This window comes from Phyllobates terribilis, unplaced genomic scaffold, assembly GCF_046119375.1.
Source record: "Phyllobates terribilis strain yellow unplaced genomic scaffold, ASM4611937v1 Scaffold_2__4_contigs__length_985480577, whole genome shotgun sequence".
Lineage (NCBI taxonomy): Eukaryota > Metazoa > Chordata > Amphibia > Anura > Dendrobatidae > Phyllobates > Phyllobates terribilis.
The window spans coordinates 694,232,946-694,256,267 of NW_027362762.1; the positions used below are offsets into that span (position 1 = coordinate 694,232,946).

A 23,322-nucleotide genomic window follows, 5' to 3' on the forward strand; every position below is an offset into this window, starting at 1 on the left:
CACATGTTGAGTATTTGGTGAATTTTTTACCTCAGTATTTGTAAGCAAAAACCAGGAGCGTAATAGTGCTGCCCCTGTAAGACTCCTGCCATCAGCCAGTGAGCTGTGGGTGAAGGTTTCACCTTCTGGCAGCAGAGAGGTTACATCTGGGCTGAGCTCCCATTAGAAGGTGGTGCCAGGTGAGAGCAGGAATGTGACTAGTGCAGTTTGTGAGGAGGGTGGGGTCAGGTGCAGGCAAATCATGGACTCAACCAACAGGAAGGAGCTATTTACCTGCTGGAAAGGTGGCTCTCTGCTTCATTTCCTCCTGCCTGCGACACACAGGGACTGACTCTGAGCTGTCTGGGAAGACATGCCCTGCTAGAGACTAAGAAGATTCCTATTCTTCGGCTGTGAGGACGTATTCTACACAATGAAGAAGAATAGCTCCATGCAGGGAACTCTCAATAAGATATTTGGGAAGAAGAACACAAATACCAACTCTCTATACGCAGATAACCCACCATGGATGCTGCCCCAGGGGGCCAAGAAGGCGTCTGTGGACTACAATGGTGAGTAGCAGGTGCTGCTGGCATGGTTTCCTCTCGCCTTAGTCCCGGCTGAATGCAGATAATCTTCACAAATCTGTGCGTTAGCTGGGGATTACAACAGCTTGTCGTAGAACTACAACTCCCAGCATGTGCGACAATGCTGGGAGTTGTGGTTTCACAACAGCTGGAGAGCCACAGACCACCCTAACGAATGGCACAACCTGGTTCTCTGGGGTAAACTGACAATACTTGTTTAACCCTTTCTTGTCAGTCATGGAAAGAAGTGTTTTTTTTTTTTTTTTTATTTTTTATTTTTTAAAAGAGATTGGTGAAGACTTTACAATGATTTCCAGTTGTTCAGAAAAGGCGACGTACCTCAACGGTCACCTGTAGTTTGATGTCTGCGGTGTATTGCCCATATACATCAATATGTTCTGTAATTATTAACATGAATGTGTATCATAACTATATAATGGAGAATGTCATCTTTATTACATGGCGGCAGGTGTGTGTGTGTGTGTGTGTGTGTGTGTGTGTGTGTAAGGGGGGGAGGGTGCCTGGGGGTGCCAACATGTTCTGTATTTAGATACAGGGTGAGGACGGTGAACCTTGGCCCCAGGTGAAGGAAAGCCTGGGCTCGCAGCATTGCTGTACAGAACATACTTGTGTCATATGAATTTCTATATTTTACCTTTTTACCAGTGGCGTACAGCATCCTGTATTCCAATGAATCAATTTGTTTTCACAGATGTTGACGTTTCTTTGCATGAGATTTTGTGGCTTGAGATTGCAGGAGCAGGGTCTGGGAGAAATGTTACTCGTGTGGGGCACTCATCTTAATGTTTAACCTTTTAAAGGGGTTGCGCAAGACTTTAGAATGCTAAAAAGTTTTTTTTTTTTTTTTTTAAAACACCAACCAACCTTTTTTTTCCGGAAGTGATGACCTGTACATTCATACATACACGGTGCGTCGGCACACTGCGACTAATGAATGCATGAACTCCACTATTGCTGTAAACATTAAAAACACAAGGTACTTGGTTAGCGTTTTTTGATCAAAGAGCTCAAAAGCCATCTAACTACATCAAGGTGTACATTTTTAATATGGATGTTCCCTATTAATGGGTTAATAAAGTAGATGAATAGATTTTCATGGATCCTGCTGCACAGTCAACAAAAATAGTGCAACTAGAATACTTGTTGCATATGTTTAGGCACTTTACCTACCTGCCAGGTTAATATAATATTTTTTTCTTTGATGGCTATGTAATACATGAATATATGCAATTGAAAATACTAGGGGTGAAGTCTAAAAATATCAGTTGATCACCTTTCCTTGAAGGGGTATTCCAGTTTAGAAAAATTGTCACCTGACCACTGGTGTGGGCCTAATTGCCAAAACATTTGACTGCAATGAGTGCTGGCCCCTTCATTCTCCTCGGATTGATCCTAACAGTGAGCACTCGTTAAGCCCATCATAAGGGCTTGTGCAGACAACTGTATCTTCGGTCTCACAAAAATCAGATGACATTAGAGTGCGGCACGATTTTCACGGACTGACAAAATGGAGAAGCTGGAGAATATCCCCGCCCCAATCTTGATCACACTCATTCCCCCGATTCTCTTGGAGCAGAGAGAATCCGGTGGTGTGAACCTAGCCTGAATATTCTAGTTTTTCAGTGCCATACATTGAGAGAAATGGCACAGCATCCCCATAAGTCTTTCAATTGATGGGGGTCACAACAGTTTTACCCACGACATTCTAAAAACTGCCTGGCTAGTGGACGTGTTGACATTTATATAAACTGGAATAGTCCTTTAAAATGGGCGATCAATGAGTGATCGTTGTGGCATCCAAATCCCAGATCAGCTGGATTAAGGAGCCAACAAGCATCGCAGTCTATTCAATTGTGATTCAGACATGGGACACACATGCCATCAACAGATGTTCTGTAAATCCCCTTTTATTTGACTTCTGTTACTTTTTTGACATGTTTGTTACAGTACAATGCTACATACCGCTAAAGCCACTAGAAATGTCAAAACATTGTTCTGGAAGGCAGTTGAATGATGACTCCTGCCACATGTCAGTGCACTGCAGATCATGTCGCCTAGTTATGGGCTTTTGTGAGATAAAATTACTTGCAGTGAGTAAACCGCATTCATTTGAATATAATGTGGACAAATGAGGTGAGTACGGTATTTAAACATACCTTTATCCCATGACATCAGCCAGAATATGTGGAATGTTTGAAATGACTGACCTCTTGGATTTGCACACTAATGTCTGACTAATGATGACGATCGTATATGGCATCATTACTGGAGGAACGGTCTTAACACAGTTCTGTTTGCTCTTGTGTTATGTGGTCAGCAATAATGTAACAATCAGCCTAAGTAAATATCAAAGAAAATCTACAAACCTGGTATGAAGCTTCAATTAAATAAATTTAACCATATAGCTATAGGAATGCCGCCTAACTTTTTCATGATAGCCCTTCATATTTGTATAGTTTTAAGTAAACTACATGCCATCTTCTGTGACGCATGTGCTTAATCTCGTGACGTGGGAACATGCTTAAACAATCCAAAAGTTTGTAGATTTTGTTAATCCTGGGCCCTATGAATATGCGGTTAGGTGAGGTAGGATGTGTATTGTTCACAAACATTTAAAAAAATGGTTTAATCATTTACCTCCACTATGATCTTGGGACTTGTTTATATAACCACTTATTTACCATCTATGCTATAGTCACGTGTAAACTGACATGATAAAGCTCAGATGTTGCCTTCTCACTTGTGTCGTTTGTAGTTAATGACTATTTTGTCCCTGCCGTTATAGAAATCTCCTCCTATCTCATGTACGGATTCCTGCAGGGCTTATGTTTATGTACTGTAGCTAATCAGAAGAAGCAGAGCTACAGTGAAGAGAGTGATCAATAGCCAGATCCTGCAATGTGGCACAACTTGCTTCCGATTACGGAGGCTCCCTATAGGCACTGTATAGCTTGCTTGCATTGTGTATTTTACTGTTTCCTAACAGAGCAGGGCTCAAAAAACAGACCATTAGCCAAGACAGAAAATCAATGTCAAGTAAACATTACACACCGGTAATGATTCTCATAATTTCTATGCTTAGAACAGGGCTCTTCCTACTATACGGGGCATGGGAATATTGTAGAAGGTGGTCTCCCTCTCAGCACCCCGCCAGAACAGATCTCCTGGGCGCCTGGTGCACTCCTACATAGCAGAGGACAGTCTGACCAGAATTGACTTCTCCATCTATCGTTAAGCTGTCCATACACACGTGATGGCTGTCATTCATGACCCCAATCTATGGTGTATTGCCTGCCTCAAGTGAATCCTGAGCTACCATGATCAGCTGGATACCAGGCCAGCCAACTTCCAATATAAATGGGACCTGCCACTTGCTACAAAAAAAATCCCTGACTCTGCGTCTCTTATCTGTTTTTTGCGCTGCATCACTCCATTGCAGAGATAGTCAGTCATATTTATTTGTTGGCTTTGGAGCGAAGTGTGTGAAATTTCTGCTTGCAGACCAACTGCGCGTTTCTTCATTCTTCTCTGAGTTGTGCGCTTTCACCCCTCCCTCCCAAATGATATCAATCACAGCTCAACAGTGTGTGGTAGTGAGGGTGGAAGCACATGCCTCCAGAGAAGAATGTGAAGAAATGTGCAGTTGGTTTGCAAGCAGAGATTTCACATACTTCATTGCAGAGATATTAAATTTTTTGATTATGGAGTGAATTGATGCAGTGCAAAATGGAGAAGATCAGCAGAATCAGTGGAGCTCAAAGATGTTTACAAGGTACTTAACTTCAGTTTTTGGATCCAGTGTCTGGTCCCCTTTAACAGCTTCCTGAAATTTGCCATACATGTATTCACTTCAGGTTGGGAGCAGGTGTATGAAGCGGGCTCACAGACTGAGCTTGTTCCTATACCTGGCAGATAATGGCTGCATATCGCAGCCAGCATCTGCCTTTAACAGCCGACAGTGGAGCTGAGCTGTTAACCTATAAAATGCCGCTGTCCATTCTCTGAAAGCAGCATTAACAGTACATTGGTATGGGGTGTGCATTATTCTATGCATCAAACGGCCACCCTGCGATGTAATCCTGGAATGCCGATGGACCATTTTTGCTGCTGTCAGCGAAAGACCCCACCCCCATCTTGCCTGCCATCATGGAGCCCTGTTGAAACCCAGCCTTCTTACTAAAATCCAGCAGTACTGTGGGATTTTCGCACTGTGTACAAGTTATTTTCTTTTGAGTTTGTAAGCACTGTCCCGAGCTAGCCGGGATCGCTGGAGTGTGATCTGAACCTGGCCACCTCTCTCATGCCCTGCTGTTCCGCTTCATGTAACATCAGAAGCGCATAGTTAAGGCTAGTGGCACCACAAAACTGCTTGTCTGAACTGTGACTCAAGCATCCTGGACACTCAGACGGTCAACCCCAGCTTACATTTTTCCATAATGCCACTAATGATTGTGGAATATTTCGGTGGGAAGAAATTTCACAAACTGACTTGTTGCAATGATGTCATCCTTTTACAATGCACACTCAAATTCAGTGATCTCTTTAGAACCAGGGTGGGCAATTAATTTTTCTCTGTTGTGGAGTGCCGAACCAATGGGCTTAAATGAATTATGTTTAATATATTAATTATAATTTAATATGAAATAATTATATTATTGAGCAGAATTAAGCATGCTAACACCCCACTATGTACTATATGAGCCCCTACATAGCCCTCCTATAAACACTATATATAAATATAAACAACATACCGTACTCGCCTTGCTCTGGTCTTTGCTATGTTCACCGAAAGCAGATGCGATGTAGTGACCTCATCGTGTCTGCTGCCTCAGCCGCACACGTTAAATGATGGAAGGAGGAGCTGGCTGTAGATGGCAGTGACATCTGGGCGCAGGTTGGGTGAGGGCGGCAGCATGATGAGGTCCATAGGCCAGAGTCTTCAGCCCTTCGGCTGTCTCTATCCAGACTGAGTGTTTAACACTTTGCCCAGGTCTGGTTTAGAAGGATCCACTTTTTTTCACAAATATTTCTAAAGGCAGACTGTATTTTTAAAGGGAAGCAGACAGCTGATACATGCTGCCCTAATGGTGTATCAGACACTAGCTGCATGATTTTTGCCATGTATGTTTGTCTTTGAAACGAGCCTGTGGCCAAGCAGAAGACTAGTCAGACAGGCGGATCCCCGGCGGCTGCCCCCCTACCCACTCCCCTTGAGTGACAGGTCTCTCCCTATACACACATTCAGGAAGAGACCTGATGCTTTTAAAGTGTGGTGTGTTGTTTTTTTTTTTTCTCTGAAATGTTGCAGTATTTTGAGACACGTACTTGGCTGAGATTATACAGCCAGTGTCTGATACATGCTGCCAGAACCACGGGCAACATGTGTCAGCTGACAGGTTCCCTTTTAAGGACTGGATTTTATATACCGGAGACCAAATGAAAAAAAATAATTCCATTCCATCTAGTATACCCTAGGATAGGGCCAGAGGGTGCAGCTGAAATTCTACCCACCATGATAGCCAATTGCCATATGGTTTTGTTTCACAATTCTGTAGCAATTGGCTTGCCATAGGTGGACATAGATTTGGATGTGCTCACAGTCTGCCAATAGGCTTGGGCCACGGCCCCACTATCAGTATTTGGTCAATATGAGGAACAATCAGAGAAAAGGTATAATAGAAACAAGTGCCCCAATTCTGCATTTATCACCCACTCCTGGTTTTGGCTCCTACTCCTGAGAAAAAATATTGACCGAATACTCCTAGTGGGGCCGTGGCCTTAGGCTGCCTTTCACATGTTGCAGCCAAGCTGCGTGTTTTTTTTTTTTTTTTTCCTTATTGAAGCTCCAAATGCAACTTGGAACACAGCCTTAAGGCTTGCTCCCACTTGCGATGCAATGCGATAAAAAATTGGACTGCACTTGCCACAATGTTACTCTATGGTGCATCTAACATCTGCGATTTTTCTCATGCCGATTCGGCAAACGAAAACTATCGCAGCATGCTGCAATTGCATCTGCAAATCAGATCGCACACACCCATATAAGTCTGCACTCGAATATTGCCCGAGCAACAGAGGAGATAAAGAAATTAATTTCTCTGTCTCCTACGCTGCTGGGCTGCACTCCTCTCATGTGAGATGATCAGTGCACAATGCACTGACACACGGCTCTTGCTAGAAGCAGAGCAGGAGCAGAGTGTCATTAGCATATCGCATCCGATAATCTAACTCCAGCCTTACAGGAAATTTATCACCAACGTTTTGCCACCATCTGAGAGCAGCAAAATGTAGAGACCATAAAAAAAAAATGTATGCACTAAATGAAAAGGCCGATATCTCTGGAACTGTATAGCAGATTTAATAAGGACAAAAATGGCATACTAGGGTGATCAATAAAATAAGAAAGAGACCATCGGGTCAAAGGTACCCAGTTGTTAAAGAGAACCTGTCACCAGAAATAACGTGGTTAATCTGCAGGTTGATAGTGTTATTGTGCCCAGCGCCTGCACGTAACTAAATGCTGTGGGGAGAAAATTAATTTAACTCCCTGCCAGCATTCAGTGTCAGTCATGATGACTGAGGCGCCGTGTTCACTCACTGCGGCCCTGGCCCTGACTGACGCTCCCTCTGCATTGGGGCTCAGGTGTCAGTCGGGGCCGGGGGAGCGGTTACAGCTGCCGCTCTGTATACTCAGAGCGATGACTGACTGAACTGGCGCCACCCCTTGCCCAAGACTGAAACCGAATGCTGGCAGAGAGAATAAAGTTCATGTTCTTCCCGCAGCATTTGGCTGCGTGCAGGCGCCGGGCAGCATAATAACTCGATTAACCTGCAGATTAACCCCATATCTGCAGGTTAATAGTGTTCTTTCTGGTGACAGGTTCCCTTTAGGGTCATGCAGTCAGAAAATGCACAGTCAATAAAAATTTTGTTAATTTTTTCCATTATCAAAACTACACTGTGTGGCCTGTCCCTAACTGATTAATCTCTTATAGTATATAAGGCCCCACAACTTCACGAGCCTGTCATTGCTAAGAGGCTGCAGATCATATGTAACTGAAATGTACATTCTATAATTTTCACCACATATAATAGAAATCTAGTATCCTGATTACATTGTGTGACTTCTTGAGTTGGGGTGAGGTTTTTTTTTTTTTGGGGGGGGGGGGGGGCTGTTTTATGCTTGTGTGAAACTTACCTGAAGTGGATTTTTCTTGAACCTTATAAGCTATGTACTTTTGTATGTAATAGCTAAAAGGCAGACATGTGCTAGTGCTGCATTGGATTTGGTTTCTCCTTGCTCTCATTAGCTCTTAATTCCCTTTGTGTTTATGTTGTGGCTTGACATCTTAGTGACTCAGCTGGCTTTTACATGTGCAGGTGTCTGCACATTCTACAGTATCATCTGAGCATTAGGATACAATATGGCTTGTTTTACAGCATCGAGATTGGCTCTTTCCTTTTACATTGTGACAATTTCTTGCTGTATTGTGGTTTTTTTTTTTTTTTCTCCTTTTTATTTAATGTGTTCCTGTTCACCTTCTAGAGCAGAATCCTTTATTTATGTCCATTTATTAAGGGACACTGATTCATGCTGCTCAAAACACAAGCTGTGTGAATGAAAGCCTGGCGGCTGCACTGTTGTGGCCGGGTGTGTTTTTCTCTGAATCACTCAAGCATTTGAAGATTTAGCCGCAGACACTTTGGAAAGATGTGAATAGTCTGTGTCCTAGCTCCACTCCAGGTGATTGACAGGTCTCTGCCATGTGTGTACATAAGGAGAGACCCATCAATCAACTACAGCGGCGTGGGGAGAGGCTTGTCGACCTTTAAAGTTGTTTTCTTTGAAACGCCGCAGCCTTATGCTAGGGTCAAATAAGCGCATATTCTCTGTTCTGAGAGAATTGTTTCGATTATACAAATCACACTCTGATCAGAGTGTGATCGGATTCTCTCGAATGAGAAGATAGAGAAAAATCTTCTCCATTCTGTAGAAATCTGACTGCACTGAGATATCATCTAAGTGCAGTCTGATGATTTCCACCGACTCATTGGCTTGCATGGCCAAAGGCTATACGAATATCGGATCAAGCTTGGTCATGCTGTGATTTTTATATACAGTATATATTTTTTTCTTCCCTCTCAGACCATTGGACATTTGTACATCCCCATAGAATAACATTGGTGCTAGTGCGATGCAATGTTTTTTGTTATCGCACTAGGACTGTAAATACGGTCACATGCACGAGCCCTTACAGAGGATGAGTTACCTGGTTGCAATTGTGCAGCCATAATCTAATTGATGCTGCTGGATTGGGCAACATGAATTGACCAAAATAATTCCCTTAAAGAACCCTATTAAAACCTTTTTATGTATACCTTTGTGTTTTTCTAGAGACATTGCATGGATCCACATCCCTTCTGCATTAGGCTGCGTACCCACGTAGCGTTTTTCAAGCGTTTATGCTGCGGAATTTCCGCAGTGTAAACGCTTGTGAAACGCTAGGTAATCCGCACCCCATGGTCCCCAAGGGGATTCCGCATGTTCTATGCACATGCTGCGGATTTTTCCGCAGCGTTTATGCTGCGTTCAAAAATCCGCAGCATGTTCATTAATTTTGCGGAAGCGCCGCCATTGACTTGCATTGAGACGCATATAATCCGTGTCTGTACATTTGTACAAGCGGATTTTATGCGTCTCTATGTGCGAATGGTACCCAGTTCTGGAGGAGAGGAGACTCTCATCCAGACCTGGGTACCATTGTACCAGTAAAAAAAGAATAAAATAATAAAGTTTATATTCACCTTTCCGACGTCTCTCTGCTTGCCAGCAGCGCTGAAGGACCTTCGGTGACGTCAGTCATGTGACCGCAGGCCCTTCACCGCTCTGTCTTGCGATATGCCGGCAGCCAGGAAGCAGCGCTGCAGCACACGCGGCGGCATCGGGGGTGAGTATAGCTTTATTTTTTTATTTTTACGGTCACACTATATAAATCCATGCTGTTTGCATGGATTTATATAGTGTGACCTAGTTGTCAAGCACTTTCCAAGTGATGCTATCGCCTGGAAAGCGCTTGTCAATCTGCATGCGGAAACGCATATGAATCCGCATGTATTCCGCAGGAAAAAACGCATGCACAATCTGCATGCGTTTTTTTCTGCCAGGGAGATGCAGAAATTTTCTGCTTCATTTCTGCATCGTGGGCACATAGCCTAAAAGGGGGTTGCTAGAATTTCAATTTTGCATTCACATACAGGGGTCTTGCTGTGGTTTTAAATCTACGCAGCCCTGTGTTGCTGCAGACTTTCCATTATTCTCCTGCACAATCACTATTTCTTACAGAGACATAAGGCGAAGCAGCTAAGATTGTTATTGTGCAAGGAAACAGAAGAGACCGCAGTGGCACAAGGTGGCTGCAGCATTTTAAAACCACTGCATGTAAACGCATCCTTAAACTAGTTTCACACATCCGTGGTTCACTGTCCGAGTACAGACTGGCCGCAGGTTTCCTAGCCAGAACTCAACAACCACTGCCTCCTATATTCCTTTTGAGGCTGTAGAGTTCGCGTGGCCGGTCTGTACTCACACTCAAACTTGGACTTGTGATACCAGTCTTATATGTGCACACGACCCGGAGCCGCCTGCAGCCGCGTGGCTTCAACCGTTATAGGTAGATAGTGTGTGTGTGTGTGTGTGTGATAAATAAATATATATCTATATCTATCACACTATTTCACATGCAGACTTTCCTCATTGATTCGTCAGTTTCCACAGGTGCACAGAGATGCATAGTGGACAAGGGATTTCTAGAACATTGGGCCGCTGCGTTTTGACTATGCATAAACACGCGGCTCCTGATTGTCTGCACATACTCCAAGGACTATAATCTGGGAAGTAATAACAAAGGGGCTGTTTACATCAAAACACATAAAATACTTTGAAAAGCCTCAAATTAAAGGGAATCTGTCTACCCCTGGGAGCTATCTGACCTCTAATATGGGCATACAGGTGATAGAAATGTAAATCTATACATACAGTGGTGGCCAAAAGTATTGGCACCCCTGCAATTCTGTCAGATAATCCTCAGTTTCTTCCTGAAAATGATTGCAATCTCAAATTCTTTGGTATTATCTTCATTTAATTTGCTTGCAAGGAAAAACACAAAAGAGAATGAAGCAAAAATCAAATCATTGATCATTTCACACACAACTCCAAAAATGGGCCAGACAAAAGTATTGGCACCCTCAGCCTAATACTTGCTTGCACAACCTTTAGCCAAAATAACTGCGAACAACCGCTTCCGGGTCATTGTCCTGCTGGAAGACCCATGACCTCTGAGTGAGACCCAGCTTTCTCACACTGGGCCCTACATTATGCTGCAAAATTTGTTGGTAGTCTTCAGACTTCATAATGCCATGCACACGGTCAAGCAGTCCAGTGCCAGAGGCAGCAAAGCAACCCCAAAACATCAGGGAACCTCCGCCATGTTTGACTGTAGGGACCGTGTTCTTTTCTTTGAATGCCTCTTTTTTTTTTCCTGTACACTCTATGTTGATGCTTTTTTTTCCCAAAAAGCTCTACTTTTGTCTCATCTGACCAGAGAACATTCTTCCAAAATGTTTTAGGCTTTCTCAGGTAAGTTTTGGCAAACTCCAGCCTGGCTTTTTTATGTCTCGGGGTAAGAAGTGGGGTCTTCCTGGGTATCCTACCATACAGTCCCTTTTCATTCAGACGCTGACGGATAGTACTGGTTGACACTGTTGCACCCTCGGACTGCAGGGCAGCTTGAACTTGTTTGGATGTTAGTCGAGGTTCTTTATCCACCATCCGCACAATCTTGCGTTGAAATCTCTGGTCAATTTTTCTTTTCCGTCCACATCTAGGGAGGTTAGCCACAGTGCCATGGGCTTTAAACTTCTTGATGACACTGTGCACGGAAGACACAGGAACATTCAGGTCTTTGGAGATGGACTTGTAGCCTTGAGATTGCTCATGCTTCCTCACAATTTGGTTTCTCAAATCCTCACAGTTCTTTGGTCTTCTTTCTTTTCTCCATGCTCAATGTGGTACACACAAGGACACATGACAGAGGTTGAGTCAACTTTAATCCATGTTAACTGGCTGCAAGTGTGATTTAGTTATTGCCAACACCTGTTAGGTGCCACAGGTAAGTTACAGGTGCTGTTAATTACACGAATTAGAGAAGCATCACATGATTTTTCAAACATCGCCAATACTTTTGTCCACCCCCTTTTTTTAGGTTTGGTATGGAATTGTATCCAATTTGGCTTTAGGACAATTCTTTTTGTGTTTTTTTCATTGAAGATAATAATACCAAAGAATTTGTGATTGCAATCATTTTCAGGAAGAAACTGAGTATTATCTGACAGAATTGCAGGGGTGCCAATACTTTTGGCCACCACTGTACCTGTATGTCCCATATTAGAGGTCAGGTTGCTGTGAAATAGCTTTTTATTCAATCCGTTTCTGATGCCTTGGGGGAGGGGAAGAAATCCCTGCCTACCTTGTGAATTACAATGTCCCCTCCCCTGCACGGCACAGTGACTTCCCGGTACCTGCGCACAAGATCGCTGCTGAAAACAACATATCCGGGAGCAGAAAGTGCGCCTTGCATTAAAGGTGATGTGCGCAGGATTAGGAAGACGAGACTGCACATCACAGGGCACTGTGACATCAGAAAACAAATTTAAATGAAAAGCAATTTCAAAGCAACCAGACCGCTAATGTGGGCCATACAAGTAGGTATAGAAATATGAATCTATCACCTGTATGCCCATATTAGAGGTCAGATAAGTGCCAGGGGGCGACAGATTTCCTTTTAAGTGACATTTGCCATTTTCACCAGTCTCGACCAACACTGACAAAATGGACTGGCTAATTCATTACCAGACGTGGCTTTCCTTTATGTGACAAATCTTATTCCAGGAAAGTAAACACTTGGTGATGGGTTCCTTGTAAAATCAACTTGCTGTACTCTTAAAGTCCTCCTATCAAAAAGCAGACTAATCTATGTGGTGGTTCAGCTTTGGGGAAACTTCAGTGAGCCATTGAGCGCACCGACTGCAGCACCGATGACCCCACTTCAGTGCCGTAGCCAATGCCAGACAATGGGATTAGCATCGAGACTCGCCGAGACACCCAAGGGAGATGAGTAAAGTGCGGTTTGTTTCTTCATTATGGCCTGCAGTTGCGGATTAACTTTTAATGAAGGGTACAGCCCCTTTTTAAATGCATAGATTTGGGTCTAAATATTTTTGCATCATGGTTTTCATTAAAAATTCTGTATCTATTGCTTTTCGGGCACTTAATTTTGGTGCACATTTATCTTTGCTGTGGCCCTGAATCTGCTGAAGCTTGAAAAAGTCATGAGTTTCAAATTCCCTGCCAGACCACCATAACAGGCTGACTAACTGATCTCTGATAACTCCTTCTGCAGCCAGCAAAAGACCATGCAACAGATGCTATATAGAAAGCAAAGAATTCAACATTTTTTAATGAAACCCAGTTGCAAAAAAAAAAATATAATAAAAATAAAAAAAATTCTATTTAACCCTAAATACATTTCTTAAAGTAAAAAAAACTGTCCCCAAAGGAGACACCCTAAAGTGTCAAGCACACGGCTGCTTTGCACATTTATTATAGGTTTGCCTATAACCGGACACCGACTGAAAAGAGTCCCTGTGTTAGAACAATATATGGGCCCTTTTCAGTCCAATAGATCATCACAATGCACAATTCCATCAGAAGTCGGCCCCTGATCTCTTGGACACCTGGTGACTGCATCGGTTAAACCAATAGTATGTCCGGCCTTGGGTCTGCCATCTTATTACATAGTGCCTTGCTGCACTGTAATATGAATCTGATTTCATGAAGAGTTGTTTATTTCCTCTGCTGCAAAAAAAAAAAAAAATAGAGCTATGTGCCATCAGTCTTGGTATGTATGTACAGACATTCTTTCCTAGAAGAAGCAATGAGCTGTGAACCAGGTGTTTTTTTTATTTTATTTTTTTAGTTTGCATATGGTTTTCTGTTCTTTTTGCTTTGAACACAGGGAGACTGTAACACTTCCATGGCCTGACTGTCTATAAGCAATGCTTCATTCAATGCATTGTTCTGAAATGCCTAATGGCAGATTCAGCACTGTAGGTGTTCCTATATACACCCATTATGAGGCATTCTTTTGAGGCGTTGGCGACAGGCATTTTATATGAAACCTGAAAACGAGTGAATCCTCTGTAGCGGCCACACCTTTTATCATAAATTCTCTGTTGGTTAATTTCTCGCATGCATAACAAGATGTCTGAAGCTTGTTTGCATGAAACGTGCAAGCTGTAGATGACTGTTAACCTCTTAGAAACCTATACTATTCCATTCTATGTACCACTTTCCTGAAGTCTATTACATGTAGTATCGGTTGATATGTGATGGGGTTGAAGCCTTGCCTCTTTGCTCCCAGTTCAATTTCTGGGTGAGGATCTTATTGTATTCGTTTTGTCTATTTCCTGGATAAGATGAATTTACGCATCCTGATTAAATCTATCCTGCTTCTTGCACCAAAAGGAAAAAGGGTGTTCAACCAAAAAATGCATGGGCTGCATTCACACATTGAGGACTGTGTGTTTTTTAAATAGCATTTAGTAAACATGGTAATACTGACCTGCTATTATGATTCTCCAGGTCATTGTGAGTTTGTAGATGCCAAATATGTATCGTTTTTTTTATTTAAGTGGTGAAAAAAATCCAAAGTTTGTTTTAAAAAAAAAAAAAAAAAAAAAAAGTTAAAAAAATTGCTCCATTTCCCAAGACCCACAGCATCTCCATCTTTTGGGATCTAGGGCTGGGTGAGGGCTTGTTTTTTGCACACCAAGCTAATATTTGTCTATATTGATGCCAGTTTGGGATAGATGGGATGTTTTGATCGCCCATTGTTGCATTTTATTGCAATGTTGCAGCAACCAAAAAAAACCTTAATTCTAGAGTTTTGATTTTAATTTTTTTTTTTCGTTACGCTGTTTACAGATTCTGATTAATCCTTCACTTATCTATTAATAGATGGATAGATCGGGTGATTCTGAACACAGCGATACCAAATGTGTTTTTTTTTCATTTTTTTTATTTTTATTTTGAATGGGGCGAAAAGGAGTGATTTTTGATCTTTTTATATATTATATTATAACTTAATTTTTTTTTTTCACTTGCTTCAATACTCTCAATGGGAGACTAGAAGCTGCGATCATCTGATCACCTGTGCTACACTCAGCCGGGCCACAGGGATCTCCTGCAGACCCCCAGTTGTCATTCCAACCCATCGGCGACCTGCGCTTCCACCTGCAGCCGTTAAGGGCACATGACAGCTGATCCCACATCGAATGGAGGGAGACTATCTTGCTAAGTTTTGCGTGACACTATTCTGTTTTTACCACAATTTATTTGAAAAAGGGAGAGAGTTACCAGGGTGGTTAAATAAATAAAAAAAAAATAAACACACAATTCTACTTCTCTTTTTGAGCTTTGTTTTGGTGGTGTTTCACTGTGCAGTAAAAAAAAAACCTGGTAGCTTTATCTTCTAAGTTACTATTGTGTGGTGTTTTTTTTTTTTTTTTTTGGTCTTAGGGGACTTGAAGCTACGTTTGATCACTTGTTCTCTATACCGCAATACTAGAGTATATAGAGAAAATGACGTTCACTTTTGAAAAACAGTCACAGGGCTAAGATGGCAGGCCCTTGGCTCAAATGACAGCTTGTCAACATTTAATGGTTAAATAGTAGGGATCGGAGCTAGCTTTAGTTGCTGTTGTACACAGGCAGATCTTGACTGAAGCTGCAGAGTACAGTGCAAGCTATGTTCCTGAACCCACTCTTTACACATTGACCTCACATAGGACCTAATACGTCGTATGCCAGAAAAGGGTTAATAAAATATACAAACAAAAACAAATTGCTTATGTCAAAAATAAGCATACAGTACCTGTCAACCGTTTGGACACACCTATTCATGTAGTGGATCTTCTTGTTCTTATTAGGATGTTCACCTTGCATTTTCAGACTGAAGGCAGAAAAACAACAAAGAACATGTGGAAACAAGGTGAAAAGAAACATGTAAAAGAAACAAGAATGTGTTAAAGCGAATGTCAGTAGGATCTACACACCTAAGGTGTCTTGCGAAAGTTTTCACCCCTCCTTGGCTTTTTTTTACCTATTTTGTTACACTACAATGTGTGGTGTTTTTATATAATCCGATTTGTGTGTGATGCATCAGCACTAAATAGTCTAAGTTAGTGAAGTAAGAAAAATATAGGTAAAAATTTAAATTTATGGGATAAAATAACTAAAAATTGTCATCTGCATATGTATTCACCCCTATTGATATGAGAACCCCTAAAATTTTTTGGTGCAAACAATTACCTTCATAGGTCACATGCTTAGTGAAAGGAAGTCCATTTGTGTGCAATCTGAATGTCACATGGTCTGTCAGTATATTCACACCTTTTCTGAAAGGCCGCAGGGGCTGCAACACCACTAACCAAACACCATGAAGAACAATGAGATCTCCAGACAAGTCAGGGACAAAGTTGGTGAGAAGTACAAGTCAGGGTTTGGTTATTAAAAAACAAAAAACAAACAAACAAAAAAAAAAAACCCCAATCTCTTATGATCCCCCGGAGCACCATTGAATCCATTATCATTAAATGGAAAGAACATGATACTACAACAAACCTGCCAAGAGAGGGCCGACTACCAAAACTCTCAGCCCAGGCAAAAAGGACATTAATCAGAGGTGAGGTGACCCTGAAGTTGCTGCAGAGTTCCCAAACAGAGACTGGAGTATCTATCCATATGAACACAATAAGCTGTGCACTTCACAATGGTGGCCTTTATGGAAGAGTGGGCAGAAAAAAGCCTTTACTTACAAACACAAATTGTAAGGCTCATTTTGAGTTTGCCAAAAGACATGTGGGAGAGTCCCTAAATTAATGGAGGAAGGTGCGGTGGTCAGATGAGACCAAAATTGAAATTTTTGGCCACCAAAGTAAACGCTATGTCTGGCGCTCAACCAACACTGCTCATCACCCCAAGAACACCATCCACTCAGTGAAACATGGTGGCAGCTTCATACTGTGGGGATGTTTTTTTGGCAACAGGTACAGGGAAAATGGTCTGAGTCAAAGGGAAGATGGATGGTGTGAAATACAAGGATATTCTTGAGCAAAACTTTTTTTTTTCTGTCAGTAATTTAAGACTGGGATGGAGTTTCACCTTCCAACAAGACAAAGACTTAAAGCATACTGCTAAAGCGACTCTCTAGTGGTCTAAGGGGAAATGTGTAAATGTTTTTGAGTGACCTAGTCAAAGCCCAGCCCTTGATTCAATTGAGAATCTGTTGTCAGACTTGAAGATTACTGTTCAAGAGGAAACTGTCATAGAAATGTGTTGTAGAAGATATTAACATCTCTACACCACCTGCAATTGCAGGGGCAAAGATGGCTGACAGTCCCAGTAACAGAGCTCCTGATACCAAATTCCTCTTCCTCCTCCCTTATCACATTTATAGTAAGGAAGCAGGAGCTAGCAATCTAAAAGCTGCCATTATGTAAAATGGCAGTGTACAAAGAGAGATGTGCCAACCCTAATTGACGTGCAAGAGAGCGCTTCTTGTAGGACAAGGACCATGAGTATGTATATTGTGCATAGACAAAGAGCCATAAAATTGACAGGTAATTGAGGCAGGAGAAGTCCTTTCAGAGAGTTGGAATTTGGACAGCCATATAGATTTGTGTTGACTCCTAAACACCAAAGTGGAAGAGACCTTTTTGTCCGCAGGACATCTATACTGGAGTCCTTTTGTCTCTGTGAGAGAAGTGGTTGGTTGTACGCTGAGGCACCGAAAAGAAATATAGAATAGGATAATTTCTATAAATCCAATTGTGATGAGACCTATTTTTAGTGGCAGGGCTAATTGGGGAAAAAACATCAGTATTTTTTCACATCTGTGAGCCCTGCCGATGAGGCGTAATTCAACTGTGTAAAGATAACAGACGGCAGCTGGGTCATGTTTGATCTCTAAGGAGAAAGAATCTCAGTGGAAAATATGGCATCAATCTCCAACTTTTAAGACCAACCGGAAAGGAGTTCTCATAAGTTGGGGATTTAATAAAATCATGAAGGGCTGAGACCAGCTCACAACCCAGCCTGTGTGGGCGGTGCTCAGGGAGCTGATAAAAGATCAAGCCAAATTATGATCTGGGTTCATGTTGAGAGATTCATTTTTTGTGTATGCAGGGACCACGTTCACGTAACTGCTAATCCAAGTGCTCTCTTTCGGCTAAACTGAATCATCTCTGCAATTGGTGTAGTAAGTTCTTATGTTAATCCCTTTTATTTTCTGTGACTGTATATGCTGTATTGTTTTGTTCACTCTAAAATCTTTTGTATATATTTTTTTTTCATAAACACTGCCTCCCTTTGGATTAAATATAAAATTTAATAGTTTCTTTTGTTCTGTAATCATGCCTTGCCCGAAAGCCATATGCGCTACCAGAAAGCAGGCGTCCAATTGGCCTGTTTTTTTAAAAAACAGATTGGTGGCAATAAGTAGTGTGGGGGTTGTCTTGGAGTTAGCAGTGATTGTACAGGGGGATATACACACATTCCAAGCTTTGGAATCCGGAGGTGTGTATCCCATACACTCACTGTTAGCTTTCCAATAACTAATTAGTGAGAGCAGCCTGCAGTCTCATCCGGTTGATAGTTGACCAATCGTTTAATTGTCCAGACGATAGGGGGCAGCAGAGAGCAATTCGCTCAAAAGACCACAGCGGGTGGTCTGTGATATTTGGGATCCTATATCCCTGACAGAAACTGACTTGAAGGAGCTGGAGCAGTTTTGTCTTGAGGAATGGGAACAAATCCTAGTGGAAAGCTCAGACTTATCCAAAGCGACTTGCAGCTGTAAATGCAGCAAAAGGAGGCTCTCCAAAGTACTGACTTTAATTGGCTGAATAGTTATGCGCACTTAAGCTCTCAATTTTTTTTTATATTTGTTTGCTTCACAATAAAAATAAAACCAAATGTTCACAGTTGTAAACCCTCAAAAAAAATAAATAAAAAAAAATTGAAATTCCAGGTTGTGAGGTAGCGAAACACAAAAATGCCAAAGGAGTGAATAATTTCGCAAGCTACTGTATATTGGTATCTAGGTTATGGGAAGCTGAATAAAATACCTTGTTATATGTAACATGTCTTATTCCAGAGAAATACACACTATTCTCATATGTAAATGAGCTGTTTACAAAAATTGTGCTGACAGGTTCTTTTTAATGTAAAGAAGTAGCTGTAATGGCACTGTATTACTGATTACATTGGTACCTTTGGTGAAGAAATCTGCTTTGTTCTTTAATCACCATATGAAGTTTTCTGCTAATTTGACTTTGGTGCACAGGGGCTGGACCGTGCACAGGGTTTTCTCCTCCCTTTCCGTGATTCTCCTCCTGCCTCCGGTCTATGAATGACCTGCCTCCTCAGTTTGAATGATCGTGCACTGCTGAGGTTTCAAAGGCATGAGGCATGTGAAAGGGAGAGTGTCAGGGAATCGCAGACAGGGAGAAGACTCCATTTACAGTCCACCAAAATCTAATTGGCACAAAACTTGAAATGGTAATTAAAGAAGAACCACAAAGCTGATTTCTTAACCAAAGGTATCAATGTAATCTGTGTTCCAGCACCATTAGTCATATATTTTTCTCTACATTACAAAACTGTGCAGGCAAATTTTCTTTCATATCTATGGGCCAGACACATACTGTATCTCCCTAAGAATCTGCTCCCCTCCCTCAGCTTACTTTGGTAAGTTATTTGTGACCCATAACTAAAACATTACAGTAGAACTGAACTTTGTCTCCTTGCAAACACTTTAGGAGCTGCAGCTCTCACGTTTTTTATATTGCGGCAACATTACGACCCTGGCTGCTTGTGAGAAGCTGAAGCACTGAGAGGACACCTGCAGAAAATGTTAGGCTATGTTCACACGTTCAGTATTTTACCTGTGTATTTGTAACCCAAAACCAGGAGTGGATGAAAAATGCAGAAGTGCTGTACCTGTTTTTATTATACTGTTCCTCTCCTGTTTTTGGCTTACAAATACTGATGTAAAATACTGACCAAATACTGAATGTGTGAACGTGGCCTTATTGTCACCCACAGCTCTGCAGTGAGATCAGGACAACAGACATTACATCTCACACTGGTAAAGCTCATTTCATATAAAATGGACGCTGAAGGCAGATTCTCCAGGAGATCAGTATCCATCCCATAGTCCTGAGCAGCTCATTTATTAAACGTGGATTTCTCTGGAATAAGGCATCAGATCACAGGTATATTCAGCTTCCTATGACCTACATGCCCATATAGACGGCTTAGGTTGGTTGATGCTACTGACAGAGTAAAAGGAGGATAAATTATGAAATCTAAGGTTTAAAGGGAATCTGACCACTTTGCACATCATTGGCATTATTTCAAGAAGCTTTAATCAGGTAGTAGTCTAGAAAGGCTTCCAATGGACAGGTATGCTTCATCAAGAGTTCATTTGTGGAATCGCCTGCCTTCAGAGTGAAGGTCGGTCAACCCAGAAAAATACTAGAACATTTTGACCATATCCTCAATAAAAAAAAAAAACAAGAACCAAACCATAATCATGAAACTAGCTTTCCTGAGGAAATAAAGGAAAAGTTTTTTTTGTTTTTTTTCAATCTCAATGGCTTGAAGAGGTACGAAAAACAAAATTGGCTTTAATCGACCACTACTGTTCCCAGTGATGCCTTTGTCACTGCCACTGGTCTCTGACAGCAGTCATGCCAATATAGATGGCGCAAGACTGATGAGCCTGGTGTTTGACTGCCACAATTGTGTGCTATAGTTGCTATTTCATTGCTGCAGCCTGTTAGCAAAGATTGGGGTGGGAAGGGGACTGGAGGGGGTGAGGGCAGTGCTGAGATTAGGTTAAACCCCTTCAATTAAAAGTTATATGTTCACCAAAATGATGTTTTCAAAAATTGTCAATTTGGGGAACAAATCACAATATTTTAAGATTCATGTTTTCAAAAGTAGAGAGAGGAAAAAATTGCAGCCCCCCCAAAAAAACACAAACTGTCTGTGGCGATAAGGGGCTAAATCAAATTAAATATGTATTATGTGCTTGTAAAGCGCTGCGGAATATGTTGGCGCTATATACATAAAGATATTATTTCTTTTTCATGACCCATTTTAGAGATTGGTTGTTTGCTCTACTGTTTTAAAATAGTTTTCCACAAAAAGTAGTTCGCTGAATGTATCCAAGAACTGTCATTTCTAAGAAAAATGGACGATAATTTGTTAGTTGCAGAAATCATCTTTGGGAAAATTTTATAGTATGAATTGATTGGTATTTGCAGCACTGACCATGGAGGTTCAGTCTTTCCATCCATCGTGACAGAAAGCCCACTGCTCGATGCGATGTATCAGATGGCTAGCTGATTAAAATAAAAATGGTCAATGATTGCAATCTTTGTTGGCTTCTCCATTCAAAGAAGGTCCAGTTTGACGCTTGGACTCCAGGGTGTGACAGCCTGGAATGTGCATACACTGCATTCCTTCTATCAGACCATAGGATGCTCTTAGTCTCAAAGTTACCAATGAGTGCTGACTCTGTGATCCTTATCAGGTGCAAGGAACATTTTCCTTGCACGTAAGAAAATATATTTTGTAGGGTATGTACTGCAAACGTATTTTGTTTTGTTAAAGCTATAGAAAAAATAAAAGAACATTAAAGCATCACCTGTTAAGTGTTCTTGTAGGTCAAAACAATTGTTACACTTGTTAAAAAAATTTCTAAGCAAAAAGGCACTTATAACCATGTTCCGATAATCCGATGTACCACAAATGTTGCCTTTTTTCTTTTCTTTGAGGCAGAAAAGTTGCTGCTTTTAACAGCTCTAGGGAAGATGATGTGGCGCAGAAACTTAAAGGGGAGAAAAAAAAACAGGAAAATCAGAACAATCAAAGGAGATTGTATTTGCATACTTTGGTGCAGACACCTGTCAAAAAAAAAACCAAACTGCAGTGTTTTCACATCTGGAAACATCACTTTGTTTTATCTGCTGACTCCATTTTATAAAAACTAAAGTTTTACCAAAGATGCTAATGTGGGTGCTTGGTGCAACTTTGTTGTGGCAAGATGTGCAGTGCACTTGTTTATACACTGGGTTTTGCATGCTTCCCCCACTTCCCTCACTGCTAATGGAAAAGTGATGGCTTGCCTGAGATTTTTATGCAAACCGTGCTAGCTCCAAGCAAGTGTGACACCCCAGGGGTCTGGTTGTCACAGTGATAGAGATATTACGTCTGAGAGCAGGTGGGAGGTCCTTTGGTCAGGGATCCTGTGCATGCCACACCTCCTGCCCAGCCTTGGGAGGGGAAGAACTTCCCCTGTATAAACCCGGGGCTGAGGCAGGGTAGGGAGTCCAGGAAGAGTAGAGACAAGAGCAGCATAGGAAGCAGCAGAGTCACAAGGAGTCAGGGGCTGGCAGCTAAAGAGCTCGCCCTGACTAAGAAGATTCTTTACCGGACCCGGAGTCCGAGGCTGTGGGGACTAACTTCTACCCAGCAGCAGAATCCGTCAGGCAGGGTATTTCAGGTCCCCTGGCCCAGAAGCCCGAAGGCCCGGTCACACGCGTGGGACCAGCACCGCCATCGTGGAGCGGAAGCCATTAGAAGGCCCCGAGTCACCGGCCATACGGGTGAGCACCACACGGTACACTCAGGGACGTGGGCTACTTACATCAGCTTCTAGCAAGGTAGCCAGAAGAGTACAGTCAGCTTGGGAGGCCTACAACTACGCCTGGCCAGGGGAGATCCCATCTGCTCAAGGACTGACCAGGCCCCGTTCGCTAGCAAGTACTCCGGGAGGGTCTATCGTTGTTACCAGTAAAGACCCTGAACGCTACCATACCGTCTCTGAGTGGTTCCTGCTACCCCCATCATCCACGTCGGCTGCCCTGAGGCCATACCCCTCCCGTTGGGGGTTATACTATCACGCTGCACCATCCTTCCACCGGCCTCAGCGGTCTGCCCTGCAGCAGCAGCCCCCTGGCTGCATTCAACGGGTGGCGTAGTCATCAACCATTTTCTACCGCTAACAGACTGCCGTCCAGTTTGACTCCCTGGGCACGGACCGGGTCACCGCCACGAGACTACAACCCTAAACAGATCCGGCTCCGGGTAAGCTCCCGCGTGCGCAACGCAGCGCGACACAGGCCCAGGGGCGCGTCAACTTTGGCGTAGTCGGCAGGATCACGTGCCCGCAACCACCGGGTACTGCGTGCCTGAAAAGCAAAGACTGTTCAAACTTACCATCGGTGAAGATTCCCGCCATCCGGCGCCATCTTCAGCCTTCTTCCCGCCATCGGTGAAGTTTCCCGCCATCTTCAGCCTTCTTCCCGCCATCCGTGGAGTTTTCCCGCCATTGGACGCCATCTTGAGGACGCCGCGCGGGAAGAAGAGGGGCGTGGACTCCGAAAGCGCGCGAGAACTGAAGCCCCGCCTCACGTCCGGACGTTGCGTAAGGTCCTGGAAGGAGCCCAGCAGACGCCGACGTCACAGGAGCGCGACGGAAGGTCCTCAACCCTGACGATCCACTGCGGAGCCGCGGCCTACGGAACAGGATCATCGCAAGGTAGGCCA

The 23,322-nt window shown here is 42.7% G+C and overlaps 1 protein-coding gene across 2 annotated transcripts in view; it reads left to right on the top strand.

The window, feature by feature from the left end:
- Positions 1-209: 209 nt before the first annotated feature.
- CUNH6orf132 (chromosome unknown C6orf132 homolog) overlaps positions 210-23,322 on the top strand; it is a 41,880-nt gene continuing 18,767 nt past the window's right edge. Inside the window, exon 1 of one of the 2 annotated variants that reach the window (XM_073667099.1) lies at positions 210-551. In XM_073667099.1, the coding sequence (XP_073523200.1) occupies positions 413-551 (139 nt within the window). In that variant the 5' untranslated portion in view covers positions 210-412. Of the gene's footprint in view, positions 552-4,214; positions 4,360-23,322 lie in introns of those variants that run through there. The other variant, XM_073667100.1, reaches the window with a different exon arrangement.